The sequence below is a fragment of the Saccopteryx bilineata genome, unplaced genomic scaffold (genome assembly GCF_036850765.1).
Source record: "Saccopteryx bilineata isolate mSacBil1 unplaced genomic scaffold, mSacBil1_pri_phased_curated manual_scaffold_14, whole genome shotgun sequence".
Lineage (NCBI taxonomy): Eukaryota > Metazoa > Chordata > Mammalia > Chiroptera > Emballonuridae > Saccopteryx > Saccopteryx bilineata.
Genome location: NW_027095440.1, coordinates 1,200,232 through 1,220,404, shown reverse-complemented (window position 1 = coordinate 1,220,404; position 20,173 = coordinate 1,200,232). Strand labels below are relative to the sequence as shown.

The window sequence follows — 20,173 nt, the reverse complement described above, 5'->3', positions numbered from 1 at the left end:
AGCATGAAGCTGTTGTGTAGAAGATATTAACTTATAACATGTAATAGATACTTAAGAAACAGCAATACAATTCACTAAAGAAACAAACATTACTGATTGATTTTCAAAAAATTGTACAAATTTTTGCAACTTACATAAAATTAATTGGCTTTTATAACAATTTACTTTTTATCAGAACTCTTTAATATTTAGTGCCAATTAAGTTGACTTTTTTTACCCTAGTTTCCCTTTTCCCAAAGTCTAATTAAAAGAAAGTCCTTAGTAAGTTTTTTCATGCATTTACCATACATAAACCATCCAGCATTTGGTTTGTGGTTGAAGTAGAGCATGCCATCCTTGCACCTTAGCAGCAGTGGGAGTGGTCAAGATCATGGTGTGTGGGCCCATCCTCGTGAAAGTCAGTCCTTGAGTGATGTACTTGATCTCCTGGTAATTCTGGAAGCACCTCTTAAACAGCCTTTTGAACAGTTTGCTGAGTAACCTGTAAATCCTGCAAATAGTTAGGGAAAGAGTGGTTACATTTCTTTTACTATTTGATTCATGCATTTTATTTGCCCTGAACCTTTGGGTACCTGTGGGCACAATGTAACTTCAAATTAGTTCCTAATTTATATTTGGTTTCTTTTCTACTAGCTTTGAGACTGTAGACACAAATGCAGGTCCAATATTAGAATGGGCAAGCTAAATCTGAAAAGAACTATATATAGCAATTTCCTAACAATTGTCAATTATTTTATTAAAATGAATTTCTAAATGTTTACCTGGGAAAATTCATTTTCTGTTGGTAAAATCTTTTTCTAATTGGTTTTGAATAAACCTTTGTCAATAAGAATCCCAAGAACCTACTGGTTTTGGGGTGCATCTTTCTTTTTTTTTTTTTTAATAAATTTTTATTAATGGTAATGGGATGACATTAATAAAGCAGGGTACATATATTCAAAGAAGACATGTCTAGGTTTTTTGTCATCAAATTATGTTGCAAACCCCTCGCCCAAAGTCAGATTGTCCTCCGTCACCCTCTATCTAGTTCTCTGTGTACCTTCCACTCCCCTTAACTCTCTCCCTCCCTCCCTCCCATGTCCTCCCTCCCCCCCCCCTTGGTAACCACCACACTCTTGTCCATGTCTCTTAGTCTCATTTTTATGTTCCACCAATTTATGGAATCATGTAGTTCTTGTTTTTTTCTGATTTACTTATTTCACTCCTTATAATGTTATCAAGATCCCACCATTTTGCTGTAAATGATCTGATGTCATCATTTCTTATGGCTGAGTAGTATTCCATAGTGTATATGAGCCACATCTTCTTTATCCAGTCTTCTATTGAAGGGCTTTTTGGTTGTTTCCATGTCTTGGCCACTGTGAACAGTGCTGCAATGAACATGGGGCTACATGTGTCTTCACGTATCAATGTTTCTGAGGTTTTGGGGTATATACCCAGTAGAGGGATTGCTGGGTCATAAGGTAGTTCTATTTGCAGTTGTTTGAGGAACCACCATACTTTCCTCCATAATGGTTGTACTACTTTACAGTCCCACCAACAGTGAATGAGGGTTCCTTTTTCTCCACAGCCTCTCCAACATTTGCTATTACCCGTCTTGTTGATAATAGCTAATCTAACAGGGATGAGGTGGTATCTCATTGTAGTTTTGATTTTCATTTCTCTAATAACTAATGAAGCTGAGCATCTTTTCATATATCTGTTGGCCATTTGTATCTCTTCCTGGAAGAAGTGTCTGTTCATGTCCTCTTCCATTTTTTTATTGGATTGTTTGTTTGTTTGTTGTTGAGTTTTATGAGTTCTTTGTAAATTTTGGATATTAGGCCCTTATCTGAGCTGTCGTTTGAAAATATCAGTTTCCATATAGTTGGCTGTCTGATTATTTTGATATCAGTTTCTCTTGCTGAGCAAAAACTTTTAATTCTGATGTAGTCCCATTCATTTATCTTTGCCTTCACTTCTCTTGCCATTGGAGTCAAGTTCATAACATGTTCTTTAAAACCCAGGTCCATGATTTTAGTACCTATGTCTCCTTCTATGTACTTTATTGTTTCAGGTCTTATATTTAGGTCTTTGATCCATTTTGAATTAATTTTAGTACACGGGGACAGGCTGTAGTCGAGTTTCATTCTTTTGCATGTGGCTTTCCAGTTTTCCCAACACCATTTGTTGAAGAGGCTTTCTTTTCTCCATTGTGTGTTGTTGGCCCCTTTTTCAAAGATTATTTGACCATATATATGTGGTTTTATTTCTGGGCTTTCTATTCTATTCCATTGGTCTGAGTGTCTATTTTTCTGCCAATACCATGCTGTTTTGATTATCGTGGCCCTATAATATAGTTTAAAGTCAGGTATTGTAATGCCCCCAGTTTCATTCTTTTTCCTTAGGATTGTTTTGGCTATTCGGGGTTTTTTATAGTTCCATATAAATCTGATGATTTTTTGTTCCATTTCTTTAAAAATCACATAGGGATTTTGATGGGAATTGCATTAAATTTGTATATTGCTTTGGGTAATATGGCCATTTTGATTATATTTATTCTTCCTATCCAAGAACAAGGAATATTTTTCCATCTCATTGTATCTTTTTCGATTTCCCTTAACAATGCTTTGTAATTTTCATTATATAGGTCCTTTACGTTCTTTGTTATGTTTATTCCTAGGTATTTTATTTTTTTTGTTGCAATCGTGAAGGGGATTATTTTTTTGAGTTCATTTTCTAATATTTCATTGTTGGCATAAAGAAAGGCTATGGACTTTTGTATGTTAATTTTGTATCCTGCGACCTTACTGTATTGGTTTATTGTGCCTAATAATCTTTTTGTGGAGTCCTTCGGATTTTCGATGTATAGGATCATATCATCAGCAAAAAAGTGATAGCTTTACTTCTTCTTTTCCGATATGGATGCCTTTTATTTCTTTGTCTTGTCTGATTGCTCTGGCCAGAACTTCTAGCACCACGTTGAATAAGAGTGGAGAGAGTGGACAACCCTGTCTTGTTCCTGATTTAAGGTAGAAAGTCCTCAGTTTTATACCGTTTAATAGGATGTTGGCTGATGGTTTATCATATATGGCCTTTATCATGTTGAGATATTTTCCTTCTATACCCATTTTGTTGAGAGTCTTAAACATAAAATTGTGTTGTATTTTATCAAAAGCCTTTTCTGCATCTATTGATAAGATCATGTGGTTTTTGTTCTTTGTTTTGTTGATATGGTGTATTACGTTAACCGTTTTGCGTATGTTGAACCATCCTTGAGATTCTGGGATGAATCCCACTTGATCATGATGTATTATTTTTTTAATATGTTGTTGTATTCGCTTTGCCAGTATTTTGTTTAGTATTTTAGCATCTGTATTCATTAGAGATATTGGTCTGTAGTTTTCTTTCTTTGTGCCATCCTTGCCAGGTTTTGGTATGAGGGTTATGTTGGCCTCATAAAATGTGTTTGGAAGTATTGCTTCTTCTTCAATTTTTTGGAAGACTTTGAGTAGAATAGGAACCAAGTCTTCTTTGAATGTTTGATAGAATTTACTAGTATAACCGTCTGGGCCTGGACTTTTATTTTTGGGGAGGTTTTTAATAGTTTTTTCTATTTCCTCCCTGCTTATTGGTCTGTTTAGGCTCTCTGCTTCTTCATGACTCAGTCTAGGAAGGTTGTATTGTTCTAGGAATTTATCCATTTCTTCTAGATTGTTGTATTTGGTGGCATATAATTTTTCATAGTATTCTACAATAATTCTTTGTATATCTATGATGTCTGTGGTGATCTCTCCTCTTTCATTTTGGATTTTATTTATTTGAGTCCTGTGTCTTTTTTCCTTGGTGAGTCTTGCCAAGGGTTTGTTAATTTTGTTGATCTTTTCAAAGAACCAGGTCCTTGTTTTATTGATTTTTTCTATAGTTTTTCTGTTCTCTATTTCATTTATTTCTGCTCTGATTTTTATTATCTTCTTTCTTCGGCTGGTTTTGGGTTGTCTTTGTTCTTCTTTTTCTAGTTCCTTAAGGTGTGAAGTTAAGTGGTTTACTTCAGCTCTCTCTTGTTTGTTCATATAGGCCTGAAGTGATATGAAGTTTCCTCTTATTACTGCTTTTGCTGCATCCCAGAGATTCTGATATGTCGTATTTTCATTTTCATTTGTCTGTATATATCTTTTGATTTCTGCGCTTATTTCTTCTTTGACCCATTCATTTTTTAGAAGTATGTTGTTTAGTTTCCACATTTTTGTGGGTTTTTTCCCCCTCTTTTTTGCAGTTGAATTCTAGTTTCAAGGCTTTATGATCAGAAAATATGCTTGGTACAATTTCAATTTTTCTAAATTTGCTGATATTGTCTTTGTGGCCCAACATATGGTCAATTCTTGAGAATGTTCCATGTACATTAGAGAAAAATGTATACTCTGTCACTTTGGGATGAAGTGTCCTGTAGATGTCTATCATATCCAGGTGTTCTAGTATTTCGTTTTAGGCCACTGTATCTTTATTGATTCTCTGTTTGGATGACCGATCTAGAGCCGTCAGCGGTGTATTGAGGTCTCCAAGTATGATTGTATTTTTGTTAGTTTTTGTTTTAAGGTCAATAAGTAGCTGTCTTATATATTTTGGTGCTCCTTGGTTTGGTGCATATATATTAAGGATTGTTATGTCTTCTTGATTCAACTTCCCCTTAATCATTATGAAATGACCATTTTTGTCTCTGAGTACTTTTTCTGTCTTGTAGTCAGCATTATTAGATATGAGTATTGCTACGCCTGCTTTTTTTTTGGGTGTTGTTTGCTTGGAGTATTGTTTTCCAGCCTTTCACTTTGAATTTGTTTTTATCCTTGTTGCTTAGATGTGTTTCTTGTAGGCAGCATATAGTTGGATTTTCTTTTTTAATCCATTCTGCTACTCTGTGTCTTTTTATTGGTAAGTTTAATCCATTTACATTTAGTGTAATTATTGACACTTGTGGGTTCCCTACTGCCATTTTATAAATTGCTTTCTGTTAGTTTTGTATCTAGTTTGATTCTTCTCTTTTGTTTTTCTATCATTTGTTTTTGTTTGTTTGTGTTTCATACTTCTTTTCTCTGTTGCTACCTTTTTTAAGTCAAGTGTTTTTGTGGTGGTTTTTTTAAGGGTGGTTACCATTAAGTAATGAAAAGGGTACCTACCATATTCATTGTAGTACCCTATCTTATAAGTATTTCTGCACTTCATCATCCTTTGCTACTGTTAATCTCCATCCTCTCCCCCCTTTTTATCCTTTGTTGTCACAGTTTAAGTTTGGTTTTATTGTGTTCTTGGTGGAGCTGTTACTTGTGGTGTTGTTTTCTTTTGTTCTTTGAATCTGGTTGGAAAACCCCCTTTAGTATTTCCTGGAGTGGGGGCTTTCTGTTGATAAATTCTCTCATCTTTTCTGTATTTGTGAATGTTTTTATATCTCCTTCATACTTGAAGGATAGCTTTGATGGGTATAGTATTCTTGGCTGAAAGTTCCTCTCATTCAGGGCTTTAAATATTGGGTCCACTCTCTTCTAGCTTGTAGAGTTTCTGCTGAGAAATCTGATGATAATCTAATACGCCTTCCTTTATATGTTGTACTCTTCTTTTCCCTGGCTGCCTTGAGAATTTTTTCTTTGTCATTGGTTTGTGTCATCTTTATTATGATGTGCCTTGGAGTGGGTTTGTTGGGGTTAAGAAAACTTGGTGTTCTGTTTGCTTCTTGAATTTGAGGCTTTAGTTCTTTCCACAAGCTTGGGAAGTTCTCATCTATTATTTGTTTGAGTATATTCTCCATTCCATTTTCTCTCTCTTCTCCCTCTGATATACCTATTATTTTTATGTTATTCTTTCTGATGGAGTCAGACAATTCCTGTAGGGCTTTCTCGTTTTTTATTATTTTTGAGTCTCTTTCTTCTTCTCTCTGTTGTGCCTCAAGTTGTTTGTCTTCTATTTCACTAATCCTATCTTCAATCTGGGCTGTTCTGTTAGCTAAGCTTGTTACCTCGTTTTTCAGCTGGTGAATTGAGTTTTTCATTTCTGTTTGATTTGTTTTTATAGTTTCAATTTCCTTGGTAATATATTCTTTGTGTTCATTGAGTTGTTTTCTGATCTCCCTATATTGCCTTTCTGTGTTTTCTTGTATATCTCTGAGTATTTTTAAGATTTCTATTTTAAATTCTCTGTCATTTAGCTCCAAGGCTTCCAATATGTTAAGTCTTTTGTCCATAGATTTTTCCACATCTATTTGTGTTACCTCTCTTTCTTTTGTACCCATAATATTCGATTTCCTCTTTCTTAACGGCATCTGAGGGTGGTCTTATTGATAGCACTAATTAGAATTAATAAAGAGTAAAAAGTAAAAAAAAAAAAAAAGGTAAAACACCCCACAAAAAAAAAAAAGTAATAATTTATTATTTCCCCCTTTCTTTTTCTCTCTTCTCTTTCCCTCCTCTCCCCTCCTCAGGGAAATATCGTGCCTATAATGGAGGGCCTGATTTGGGGTGAAGAGTTCAAGGGGCAAAAAAAAGGGAGTAGGGACCTACTAAATGCAAAAAAAAAAAAAAAAAAAGAAAATCTTAGACAAGCATAAGATGATTTGCTTGTAAGTGATGGTCAACTAAGAGATATAATGAGAGGGATAAGAGGTAACCAGAAAGAAGGACCAAAAAAGAATAATAAAGAAGACAAAATAAAAATAATAAGTAAAATCTCTTGTATTAAGTGGAGCGAAGACTAAATACAATGGAGACCTTGGGTTGGGAGGACCCAAAATGCCATAAAAATAAACAAACAAGAAAAAAAAATAAAAACAAAAGCAAAAAAGAGAAATAAAGCCAAAAAAAGCCTTGAGTCCCAAATTAACTAATTTGTTCGTGATTGAGGATTATATGGGAGGAAAGTAAAATGAGAAAAGAACAAACGAATAGAAAGGAAAAAATAAGAAAAAGAGAAAAACGAAGGAAGAAATAAAATAGGAAGAGAAAAAAACAAAATAAAGCAAGACAAAAAAAAAACAAAAGAGGAGAGAGTGAGAGTTAAGTGTTTTGGAGTATAACCTTAGAGAAGGGTGAGGATGAAGAAGAAAAATAAAATGCAACACTCATGGGTAGTGTAGTTCAAGAAAGGGGAAGCATAAGATGGGCAGAGAATAGAAGGACCGAGGTGGAGGAAATAAAGGCAAAAAGATAGAAGAAACAAACAACAACAACAACAAAAAATTAGGTGATCAAGTTGTAAAGTCTGTGGGTTTTTCTTGATTTTGAGAGGTTAACTTCTTCCTTTTTCTTTTCTCTCCCTCTTCCTGGTCGGTGACTCTGTACCCCAGGCTCTGCCCCTATGTCACTCTTAGGTAGGGATTTGCAGTTGATGGGATTCTATGGCAATGTCATATAATTGGCTTTAGTCTTGCTGGAAGTAAAGGCTTGTTGGCGTTTGCAGGGTCCAACGATGAGAGAGTTTGCTTTCCTGGATTCTCTCTCCTAGTCCCCCCTTTCTGAATTAGCAGCCTGGTGATCCAGCTATAAGGTTGCAACTGCTTCTGCCTGGGGAGTAAGAGGCTCAAAGAGCTGGGAAATCCCCACTCTATCCCCACTCAGTGCAAGGCTTTGGAAAAGGCTCTGACAGTCAGGGCCTCCAGTGTAATCAGGCGGGGGTGGGAGTCAATTGTTGTCAAGGTGACTGTTCAGCGCCTATCATTTATTTGGACCTCTCAACCCAGGCTTTCCACACTTTGTAGCCTGTTTTTGCAGGGAAGAAGAGGCACTAGTCTCTGCTTACGACTAGTGTAGTATAGACCTTATTATCTGCCAAGTCCTTCTTGTTAGCGTTTATCCCTGAATATGGAGGCTCTATCAATCAGAAGTTGCCCCCGCCCCTTTAGGGAGAGGCACTAAAAAACATCACGCCTCTTGTTTTGGATCGCTGAACTGAGAGAGATCTTATCAATTAGAACCGAGGGTGCGCAGATTTCATGAGTTAAGCTAATTTCAGTGATTGGTTCGCAGCTGTGTTTCCGAAGGTATTTTAGGCTGCCTGCATGCACCCCTCCCCCAACGCTTGATTGTTAGCTTGAATGGCTGAGTGAGATGCCCCGCCCACGGAGAGAATCTGCCAAGCCTCTCCCGCTCGCCCCACCGCTGGCGGCTGGACCACACCAGGCGCAGGATAATGAAGCCCCCTGGGTGTGCGGGCCAGCAGGGCACCGTGGGCGCATGGAATGCTTAAGGCACACGCGCAAATGGGGTGCTCCGGGCACCGGTGGCCGGCGACCCCCACTCGCTGTGTGCGGGCCGCTGGGAACGTCAACGGTGCTCAACCGGACCGGGCGCACGCGCGGCTGCTCGCGGCGGCTCGTGGCAGGTCGCGGCGGCCGCTCGCGGTGGCGGCTCGTGGGGGCTCGCGGTGGCTCGCGGTGGCTCACGGCGGCTCGCGGTGGCGGCTCGCGGTGGCGGCTCACGTCGGCCGCTCGCGGTGGCTCGCGGTTCCCAAGTATATGGGCTGACTCACCACAGGCGCACTTCCTTGCGGTTTGAAAGAACGTCCCTGTGGTAGATTCCTCCACACCCTCGTCTGTCAGATTCAAGTGATAACAGTCCTTTCACTATCAGTTTGTGTGGAACTCCGGAATGCTCCGAGGATAAATTTTTCTGTTTCTAGTTGATAAATTTGTTGTGATTTAGGGGAGAGCTGTCTGACGCGCTGCTCATGGCGCCATTTCCATGATGTCACTCCCGGGTTGCATCTTTCTATCTATTTGAATTCCTATGTCCAGATTTTAAGGCAGACTAAAAAAATATAAAATAAACAATAAAATTTAATTAGGTAATGTTAATAAATATATAACAAGCATCTTAATACAATAAAATGACTAAAGCCTATTAGATAATTAAAAAAAAACTAAGTCCTAACTAATATAACAGGATCCAAAATAAAATTGTTACAGTCACAAATGTTCTTAACATGTTAATGTAATTTCACTGAATCTATGTTGACACCATTGCTGTTTATATTATTTACAAGTGAACCTAATTTCTATTTTAGTCTGAGAAATGTCTTAAATAGCATGAGTCATACATATTCAGGAAAAGTATGCAAGGCACTGGAACTGTGGTCACATTTCTACACTTTGCAGCTAGAAACTAAGCCCTAATAATTGTTTCTAGCTGGAATTAGGAGCAGGTCCCAGCCTACAATAGGCATGAGGCATTGAGAAAAGAGGAATATAGGAGACACTATAGGTTAAACAAAGTGACAGGAATTAGACTGTTAATACCCACATTAGAGATATTCAAGGGATAAAACAACTATTCATTCAAGGCATAATAAATGGCCCTTGTGTTTACAAGAAATGAGATCAGTTTTACCTGCTACTTGGAAGAAATACCTTATGCTCATAAACGGTGTTGTGAGATGGGGACAATAGCCTTGGGCACCTTTTAGCCTTCAATGGTAAGTCCAAGTAGGCTGGGCAAGGTCAGGTCACAGGTAGCTGGATTAGGGTTGGAAGAGACTGAACCCTCCCACCATGGAGCAATGGGGCAGCTTACCTTCTCATGTCCCCTTTTCTCTCAGCAGAGGTATATACTGTGGTGGGAATGAGAAGCTTGGCAGGCCTCAGCTCAATGACCTTTCTTTCCACTTTTGAAGCAGGGCCCTGCTAAAATCCTATGAAGCCCCTTTTTTAGCATTGAAGCCTTTAAGGATATATGCCAGAAGCTGGTATTTTCCCGATCTCTTTTGGGCTCCACTTGCCTTTTCTGTCTCCTTTATTGGTCATTATAGACCTTAAAAGCCATGCTCAGAAGATCTTGCTGAGAGATTTGAGGGCCCTTTTCTCTCTATATAAACTCTTGAAAAAAGACAAAAGCAGGCTTATTAGCTGGATGAAATCAGGAGAAACAGATTTTGGTGTCTCATTTAGGATTCCAGAGTCTCTTTGCTGCTAAATAACTCCTTACATTTGCATTCAAAAGAAATTTTCAAACAAAGAGCATGATAAAATAGATTCACTGGAGTTCCAGGATATGACTCCTCTCCTTATATTACTTAACATTGAACAATATTGTTGCAAAATGATAATAAACTAAATATTACATAAAAAGACATTATTAACAACTTCTAATATTTAAACTAAGATTTCAGTATCACAAGGCTATAAAACAGCAAATAAAAATTAGAAAAGGCCTTTGAAATAACATATACTTTTAACATGGAAATACTTTTAAAAAAATAGTGGGGGAACAATAAGTCACCACTCATAACCTAGTGGTTGGAAAACCTATTAGTTAATAGAGCCAATTACTAACAGTACAATAGCTAAATTTTCTTTTAAGAGCCAAGTTTTAAATTAGAATTATATATGTAGGCACCTTCCCTATTGAGGCAGCGCCCACACTTGGCTCTTCATTTGAGTGCTATACCTAAGAGGACTAAAAGTTCTATGTGGCCTGCAAGCTCTTTGAGAATGGCAGTTTGCCAACCAGGGTTCTTAGGAGAGGAGGAAAGTAAGAGGCATCCGACATGCCTGCTTCTCTTTGCACAACCTGAGGGCTGTCTGAACCCAAGCCTGGCCAAGCACAGCATGGCAGCAGCGGCGAGGCTCCGAGCTCATTTCCAAAGTGGCGCCCATCTTTCTCAGGGCTCCCATTCCCTTCTCCTTCACATCCGGATTAGGGACATGATTTCCATGTGAGAGGTGGCATGGATGGGCGGGCGTTTGGAACCAGCATTTCTAAAAACCAAGCCAACTTTCTTTTCCTCCCCCAAGCAGTGGTTTTCCTTTATTTCTTACCAAAAAAGCAGCAATTAAAAATACAATTTTTATAAATTTACCTTTCTAACAGTGGGCTGCTTTAGCCTATATGAGTTTTCCAATTTTTTCCTCAATTCCCTAAAAATTCTTTTTATAATTTTTACTATTTTGGCTAATGCAAAGGGTCTCCATTTTGAACTGCATGCCTCTACACAACTGAGAGACTTGGAGAGACTTTAAAATTTCCTTGGCCCTGCGGGAGAGTGTTGAAATTTTTCTATAATTTTTTACCCCAGTGGAGGGCAACAAGCTACAATCCCAACCTACAGAGGGGTTATTTCTAATAATTTTATTCCCTATAATTGTATTACTCATGATTGTATTACTTCTTTTGGAGCTGCAATTTAATTTCAGAAACTGCCAATAAACTAGCAAGGTTTACACCTATGGTTTAACTTCTAAATGCTTTTTCTTTCCTTTAACATTTTCAAAAGCAAAGTTTTAATTTTTAATACTATTCGTACCCTGTTTTTTTTCAAATGGGAAAAACCTCTTTTGTTTTGTAGGTGGATATTTGAAACTAGTCTCACTTCTATATTTTTAGTCACCTTTCCCTTACTTTATTGCCTTTCCCCGTCACTCTGCACAGAGCAATCTGAACCCTAGCCTAACCATGCGTTTGGAGGCAGCAGTGGGGCTTGCCTTCTGCCTAAGTGCACTGTAGTGGTGAGGGCAGGAGCGCCACTAGGAAAAGGCATGTCCACATTTGCCTCTCCACAGCCTCAGCCCAACTCCATCATTCTGCACACCGCATGTCCCTGCTTGGGTTTTCTATTCTTCAAACTGCCTATTTGCTAGTCTTTCAGCTCTAGAGTCTGGATAAACATTTTCAATTTGTGGGCTTCTCTTTTCTTTCTTCCCCGTGGCTGCTTGTAATATGGGACATTTATTTTTCCAATGGCCCTCTTCCTTACAATAAGCGCATTGATTCTTTTCTTGCTGAGTCCTATTTTTTTTCTCAATTTTTTCTTCTCTATTTTTCTCCTTTGGTGATCCCTCACCCTTCAAAAGTTTGTTGAAGTGCTGCTACTATTCCCTTAGTTATTCTTTTATTCTGTTTCAAACTCAAAGCTGGCCTGACTAGAAAGATGTGGCACCCTCTTTGTATGGAGCAAGCTCTAAGCCATTGAGGTGGATTTATTTTTAAATTTAGCCATTGATCAATATATGGAAACTAATAAAACAGCCTGGATACCCAGTTACTATATTTCAGACTGCCCTTACTATCTGGGGATTAAAGGTTCCAATTAGTAGCCACTCAACCTTGAAACTAGGCCATTCTGATTCACAGAGAGTGCAAAGCCTTTTTTTGGACCATTTAATTTTATATTCATGGTTGTCTTCATAAGCTTCTTGAAAGTGCTTTCAAAGAAAATCTAACAGGGTCTTTTGTAAAGTACACCCTCCTCCCTTATTTAATTGTTGGCCTTGGCCACCAATTATAGAATTAAAACTAGTTCAGAAGAGTCCAGAAATAAGTGCAACAGTAAAGCAAGAAAGGTAAGACTGATAATTAACAAGCACCCAGAATAAAAGGTGTTGGACTATAAAGGTATTAATTATTATACAAAACAAGGGGAAGAAGCCAACAGAAGAGAATTATTTCCTTCAGAGGAGAAAGCTAACAGGGTGATCTGAAGCTCATTTGAGAAGAAAAAGAGAACAACAATTTCCCACTTAAGATTGCTTTTTTTGTCAGAAGCTTCCAATTTTGACACAAAAGACTTAAGACAGGCCTTAAAACATATACATTTAGACTTTAGACAAAAGACTTACACACACACACACTCACATGAGTGCACCTTCATAAACAAGGGAAGGGCTCCCCCTCATGGCCTCTCAGGTGTACCCAGGCTGCATCCCTTCAAGGACTTTAGACTTAAACTCAGGAATTTTAGAGAAAAGTAAGAAAAGAAGTACTGAGATCTCAACAAACACAGAGAAGTCTCTGGAAGTTTAGGGCGAGATTAATCCAGGTTAGCTCAACCTCCACTTATTCAGGGCAATGTGAGACTGACTAATCCCAGATGGACTCAACCTCCACCATGTCCTCCTACAGAGAGAAATAGTTGTCCCCACTTCTGGCACTTAACTGAGAGACCTACTAGATACCTCCAAAAGTCCTGGGCCAGATGAAGTTCCTACTAATACCTCTCTTAGAGAAACTGATGTCTCTGAAGGCCTGCTGCAGAACTGGTGGACCTGATCTACTTGGTTCTCATTAATGTCCATCTAAGGTACCAGCAGATATACCCAAGAGCCTGAAGCAGGAACCAATCCCTCCAAATTATAACCAGATGTTCCCCAGCAAAACCCAAAGCAGGACCACTGAAATTCCCCACTGACATCTTGCTCTTGGAGAGTATACTGCAAACATATTGTTGACTGAGGGTGCACCACTAAGACTCTAGACTCAAGTGTGTGGGTAAAACAGAAGAAAAAAAAGTTTATTACACTCACAAGTGGGTTCAAGGCAAGGAGGTAGCCAAGAGCCCCGAACAATCTTCAGCAAGCAAGTTTTATAATTATTTCAGGGAGGGGAGGAGACACCCAGGAATTCAGGAGTCATGAGATAGGAAAGTTGCAATGGCTCTCAGGGTGATTGCCCCAGGTGCTTGTGGAAGAGCAAGCACCTATGATTATATCAGGGCGAGGCAGGCCAGTTCTTGTTCTGCAAGCCAAGATTAGCCAAGCAAAGGACAGATGGAATTTTCTATTTTTACTGTTACACTAGCTCTAAGCAAATTTCTCAGTGGTTTATGGTAGGGAGTGGTCAATTCCTGCTTTCTTTAATTTTAGTCAAAATATCAAGCAGAATTTTTCCACTCACGGTTACATTTCCTCCTCTTTCTCTTGCATATCTCTAATCCTAGAGATCTGAGCCCTGGTTTAATCTTTCATAATGCTGTTTTACAATCATGAGTTTTACAGCCCCTATTTGCCCCTGCAGGAAGGTGGTTAGTCTATTTAAGACACACGGTCCAATAGAGACAACAAGCAGTAGTACTATAAGGGGTCCTGCCAAGGTGGAGATGAGGAGAGTCAACCAGGGTGATTTGGTATACCACCCTTCAAACCATCCCTGCTGGTCCTGTAGTCTCTTCTCTCTAGCCTTCAGCCTTTCTTTTAATTTGCTCATGGTGTATCTTACTACTCCAGTGTGGTCGGCATAGAAACAGAATTCTTCTTTTAAGGCAGCACACAAATCACCCTCTTTCAGAAATAACAAGTCTAAGCCTCGTCTATTTTGCAACACGACCTCGGAGAGGGAGGTTAGTGACATTTCTAAGGCTTCTATCGACTGCTCTATGGTCTTTAAGTCCTGGTTAATAGCAGACTCTAGCAAGGCCATTTGTCTGGGTCCTTCAACTAGGGCAGCGGTTCCTGTTCCTACTCCTACCAATACCCCGGCTCCCAGCAGTACTGCTACGGTGAGTGTGACAGGCTCTCTTTTATGTCTGGTCCACCACCCAACCATTTCTTCAAAGTCCTCATCTCCATGATATATAAGGTGGGGGAAAACCCTAACCATTACACAAAAATCTTGAGAGTTGTTAAAGGCCTGAGTGGACACAAAGGAATCAGGCCCATTCTGCACTTGCCCCACCGAGTTCCTTTTTCAGGGATCAAATAAGAACTGTTTAAGGAAATTGAAATAGTCTGCAGGCATCGGGCCTTCTCTGAGGCAGACGGGGTTCCTAGACATATTACAAGGAAGGGGTCTATCAAGTTCCGTGGTCGGGATGTCCCAAGTCTCCAGCCCTGCTGCAAGCTGACAGAGATCTGGATACAGGGACGGCCACCAAGTCCAGGGGGGATGGTCATTGGAATTCACTTCCCATACTATGTCACTTGTCCCCGATATCACCTGCCATGTCTGCCGGATCTGTTGGTGGGGATTTGTTGCAGCGGCAGACACACAGCTTGAGGGGATTATCTGTTTTCTCCACTGTCTACTGGTCATCAGGAGCAGGAGCAGGCTTGAGGTGTGAAGTATGGATCCAAGCAGCGATGCCATTGAATTTTACAGTGGTGGGTGTGATGAAGAGGACCTGGTAGGGTCCCTTCCAGTGGGGTTCGAGTGTTCAGTGTTGGTGTCTCCGCACATAGATGAAGTCCCCAACCTGGTAGCGATGTGGGGTCCTGTCTCCTGCTGGCTGGTAAAGGTCAGACAACTGCTTCCATAGGCAATGTTGCACTCTGGCCAGGGCCTGTAACCTAACAGACAAGGGGGTATTTGGGATATTTATGTCAGAGGGGGATAAATCTCGAATAGGTGGAGGGGTTTCAAAAAGTATTTCAAAGGGAGTTAGGTTAGTTTTAGCGGAAGGGGTATTCCGAGCTCGGAAAAAAGCATATGGTAGGAGCATTACCCAATCTCTATGGCCAGTCTCTATGAATAATTTAGTTAAGGTATCTTTAATTGTTCTATTCATTCTCTCTACCTGTCCTGAACTTTGGGGTCTATGAGCACAATGTAGTTTCCAATTAATTCCCAATATTTTGGCTACCCACTGGCTTAACTGGGCCACAAATGCTGGTCTGTTATCAGACCCAATTACCTTTGGAAGGCCAAATCTAGGAAAGATTTCTTCCATAATCTTCTTAATTACCACCACCGCCATCTCATGTTTGGTAGGGAAGGCTTCTACCCATCCTAAAAAGGTGTCTTCAAAAACTAAGAGATACCTTAGTCCATACTTGGCAGGTTTTACCTCAGTGAAGTCTACTTCCCAATATTGGCCTGGTCTGGTGCCTCAGAGACGGGTTTCTCTGGTTCCTTTGGCTGGGTAGGCATTTACCATCTGGCAGGCCTTACAAGCTTTGACTACTTCCTTTGCCATTTGCCTCTTCTCGGGGGTGGTCAATGTTTATCATCCTGAAGCAGTTGTACCAGTTTGTCAGTCCCAAGGTGGGTGAGACAGTGGGCCATCTGGAGAAATGTCCGAGCATTCTCAGGTTCCTTTAAGTGGGTCAGGGTGGTGGATGGCTCTGCTTCTATAGTGAGGATGTTGGAAGCAGTCCTCATGGCTACCGCTTGAGCCTCCTCCTCTGCCTTCCTGTTGCCTTTGGCTACTGGGTCTTGCCCTTTCTGGTGCCCAGAACAATGGACAATGGACAGCTCCCGTGGGAGCATGACAGCATCTAAGAGGGCTAGGATTTCTGGTTTGTGCTTAATGTCTTTACCTGCTGATGCAGGCTTCTTTCTTTATAAATTGCCCCATGCACATGTGCAGTGGCAAATGCATACCTGCTGTCCGTGTAGACGGTGGCCCACTTACCACTAGCCAGTTCTAAGGCCTTTGTTAGAGCTATTAGTTCTGCCTTTTGGGCTGAGGTTCCTGGGGCAAGTCTCTCTGACCAGATTACTTTTTCCTTGTCTACCACTGCAGCCCCAGCTCTGTGTTCTCCTTCATAGAGAAAACTGCTTCCATCAGTGTACCAAATTAAGTCAGATTGTGGCAATGGTGTGTCCCGTAACTATTTCTGGATCCCAGCCTCCTCGGCTAGGATATCCCTGCACTGATGGTGGACAGTTTCCCCCTCTTTCCTGGGTAGCAGGGTGGCTGGGTTCAAAACAGTTGGAGAGCCAAAGGTGATCCTGTCTTTATCTAACAGGAGGCTTTGGTAATGAGTAATGCGGGCATTGGTTAGCCAGCGGTCTGGAGGTTGTCTTTATGCTTTCCAGGGCATGGGGGGTGACAACAGTCAATTTTTGGCTCAGAGTCAGTTTGTCAGCATCTTTGACCAGGAGGGCCACAGCGGCAATCACCCGTAGGCATCCCGGCCACCCTTTTGCAACTGCATCCAACCTCTTAGAGAGATAAGCCACTGGCCATTTCCAGGGTCCCAGAGACTGAGTCAATACTCCTTTAGCTATCCCTTCCTTCTCGTCTACATAGAGAGTGAATGGCTTCTCTATGTTGGGGAGTGCTAAGGCCGGGGCTGACAACAGTGCCCTCTTGATTTGGTCAAAGGCCTTTTGCTGTTCATCTCCCCAGGTATACTCAGTTCCATCCTTTAACAAGGGGTACAGAGGGGCGGCTAGTGTGACAAAGCCAGGTATCCATAGTCTGCAAAAACCTGCTGTGCCTAAGAATTCCCTGAGGCCCTTCCGATTTTTCGGAGGCGGGATTTGAGTAACAGTCTTTTTCCTGGCCTCAGTTAGCCATCTCTTACCATCTCGGAGAGAGTAGCCCAGGAAGGTGACTTCGGGTTGGCAGATCTGGGCCTTTTTGGCGGATGCCCGGTATCCCAGTTTGGCCAGTTCGACAAGCAGTTTCTCAGTTCCCTGTTTGCACTGCTCTCTGGTGGTGACTGCAAGTAACAGATCATCAACATACTGCAACAGAGTTACCTCAGGGGTGGAGGCTCGGTAGGCACTCAAGTCCTGGTGCAGCGCTTCGTCAAAGATGGTGGGAGAGTTCTTGAAGCCCTGGGGTAGCCGCGTCCAGGTGAGCTGTCCACTGAGTCCATTCTCAGGGTCAGTCCATTCAAATCAAACAGGGGTTGGCTGTCCTCATGCAGGCGCAAGCAGAAGAAGGCATCTTTCAGGTCCAGTACTGTATACCACTTCCTGTCAGGACTGAGGGTACTGAGGAGGTTGTAAGGGTTTGGGACCGTTGGATGTATGTCCATTACTACTGTTAACCTCTCTCAAATCCTGGACTGGTCTATAGTCCCCTGTCCCTGGTTTCTTCACTGGTAGTGGGGGGTGTTCCACCCTGATTGACAAGGCCTCAGGATTCCTTGTCCTAGCAGCCTCTGGATGTGAGGTCTAATGCCTTCCCGGGCCTCTTTACTCATGTAGTATTGTTTGACCCTTTTGGGGGTGGCGGAAGGTTTTAAGTATACTACCACCGGAGGCCTTTGTACTGCCAATCCTGGCCCTGCTGTTTTTGCCCAGGCCTCTGGGAAGCTCTGAAGCCACCTGTCTTCTGCTGAATGGGGTCCGGAGGCAGGGGTCTCATACAGTTTATACTCATCTTCAGCAGACAAGGTCAGCATGGTCACAACAGGCTGACTGACAAGAGGGTTACTGAATCTTACTTCTGGTCCCTGAGGTTTGAAATCAATACTCGTCCCCAACGTGGTAAGCAAATCCCTCCCCAGCAGCGGGGCAGGGCATTCTGGTATGACCAGAAAGGAGTGCTGTACTTTTCCCCTCCCCAGGTCCATTGTCCTTTTAGTTGTCCATGACCTATGCTGACATCCATTTGCCCCTGGACCAAGGATTTTTTGTTTGAGAGGGGACCCAGCGGGTCTGCAAGGGGGAGTAAACGCTACAGTATCTACCTCAAAGTCGATTGGTGTCCCCTCTACATTGAATGTTACCCTGAGTTCGGGGAGGGGGTCCGAACCCTGATGCCCCTAATCTCCTAGGGCAAGTATTTCCTCAGTTTTCTTTTTCTTCTTCTTAGGGCAATCCCTGACCCAGTGTCCTTCTTCTTTACAGTAGGCACACTGATTAGGTCCTAATTTTGGTTTTTGTTTTGGGCCCGAGGTACTATGCTTTCCTCTTCTATCTTGTTTCCCTACTACGGTAGCCAAAATCTTCGTTAACTCTTTATTTATCTGTTTATCTCACTTATTTTCCTGCTCCTCACGTTCTTTTTCTAATCTTTGCTCCTTTTCCTCTGCTGTCTCTCTTTTATAGTATACCTTATCAGCTTCCTTGACTAAATCTCTCAGAGCCATGTCCTGTAACCCATCCATCCTCTGGAGTTTCCTCTGAATATCAGTAGCTGACTGTCCTATAAAAGCCATAGCCAGTGCCCCTCTCTGTTCTTCAGACTCAGGGTCGAAAGGGGTGTACCTCCTATAGGCTTCTATTAGTCTCTCTAGGAATCTGGATGGGGATTCCTCTGGCCCTTGAATTACTTCTCTTACCTTAGCCAAATTAGTGGGGCATCTCGCCGCCACTCGGAGACCCATCATCAGAGTCTGGCGATAGAGTAAGAGTCGCTGCCTACCTTCAGGCATATTAGGGTCCCAGTTAGGCCGCCTCAGGGGAAAAGCCTCATCTATAAGGTTGGGGAGTTGAGTAGGACGACCATCAGGTCCAGGAACCAATTTCCTGGCCTCGAGGAGAATTCAGTCTCTTTCTTCTGAGGTGAAGAGGATACCTAAAAGCTGCTGGCAGTCATCCCAAGTGGGCTGATGGGAAAACATAAGAGACTCGAGAAGGTCAGTAAGTTTGACAGGGTCCTCTGAAAAAGGCGGATTATTGTTTTTCCAATTGTATAGATCTGAGGAGGAGAAGGGCCAATACTGAAGTGCCGGCATGTTCCCCCTTGGCCGTCAGGGAGGTGGTCCGAAAGGTCGAAGGGGCAGGGTGACGGCCATGTCATCTGGGTTTTGTGCTCTCTGGCTCCATGTACCTTGGGCTGGACCCTCCACTGATGGTCCCCATTCGTCCTGATGTGGGGCCCCAAGCTGGGGACCTGCAGCGCTGGCAGGGACATCCCTGGGATAGGGAGGCGGGAGTCCCGAATCAAAAAGAATAAGGTCAGTTTGAGATTCAGGGAGAACAGAGGAGGGAAGGGGGGGATACAGGGATGAAGCAGGCGCCGTTGGTTCCGGAGGTTTGAGTGGAAGCATAGAGCAGATGTCTGGATGAGTTAGAGCAGGTCTGGGAGGGCCCGGAGTGGTGGAGAGGGTTATTGGAAGGGAGGGTGTAGGGGGAGGAAGGAAAGGTCGGACCCAAGGAGGAGGGTCGTCGGCCAGGTCTTCCCAAACCCAAATATAAGGCTGTTGATCCGGATGGCCATGAGGTCCTGGATTGAAGACAACTGCTTTAACCGCCTTTATGGTGTCCTTGTGAAAGGTTCCAGTGGTCGGCCAACCTACTCCGAAGGTGGGCCACTCGGAGGCACAGAAAGTCTGCCACTTGCGCTTTTTAACAAGAAGAGACAAATTATGGGCTCGGGCATCCACCTCAGACCAATGAGACAATGTCAGGGACAATGGGGTAGAAGGACCTTGTCCCATTTTAATTTCAAAGAGAAAGAAAGACAGAAAAAAAGTCACAAAGAAAACACTGACAAAAACAGACAAACAAAGCCGGCTACGCCGTGATCGGCAAAATGAAACTAAAAATAAATCTAACGGTCCGGACCAACGAGCTCGGTTGGAAACTGGCAACAAATCTACAGATTCTGTCTGAGACAGCAGATGGACTTCCAAGCATCCTTGGTCGTCCTCACACTCCAGGGCGTCCCCTGGAGTCGTGGCCTGTGACCCCCTGACACGTCTGTCGGTCGCAGCCAGGAGGGACTCACGTCCCTGCCTGACAGCCACCGCCAGTTTCACTCACCAAGCATCAAGCATTCGTCTCGTGGTCTGCGAGGAAGCGGAATCTCGGTGGAACCTCCAAAT

The 20,173-nt window shown here is 42.1% G+C and overlaps 1 protein-coding gene across 1 annotated transcript; it reads right to left on the bottom strand.

The window, feature by feature from the left end:
- Window positions 1–448: 448 nt before the first annotated feature.
- LOC136318215 (uncharacterized) lies at window positions 449–19,786 on the bottom strand. Its single transcript, XM_066250620.1, is given in 5 exon segments — window positions 449–490; window positions 17,154–17,296; window positions 17,299–17,438; window positions 17,440–17,506; window positions 17,509–19,786. Coding segments are annotated over 5 exon segments (2,670 nt in total).
- Between the last annotated feature and the right edge of the window lie 387 nt (window positions 19,787–20,173).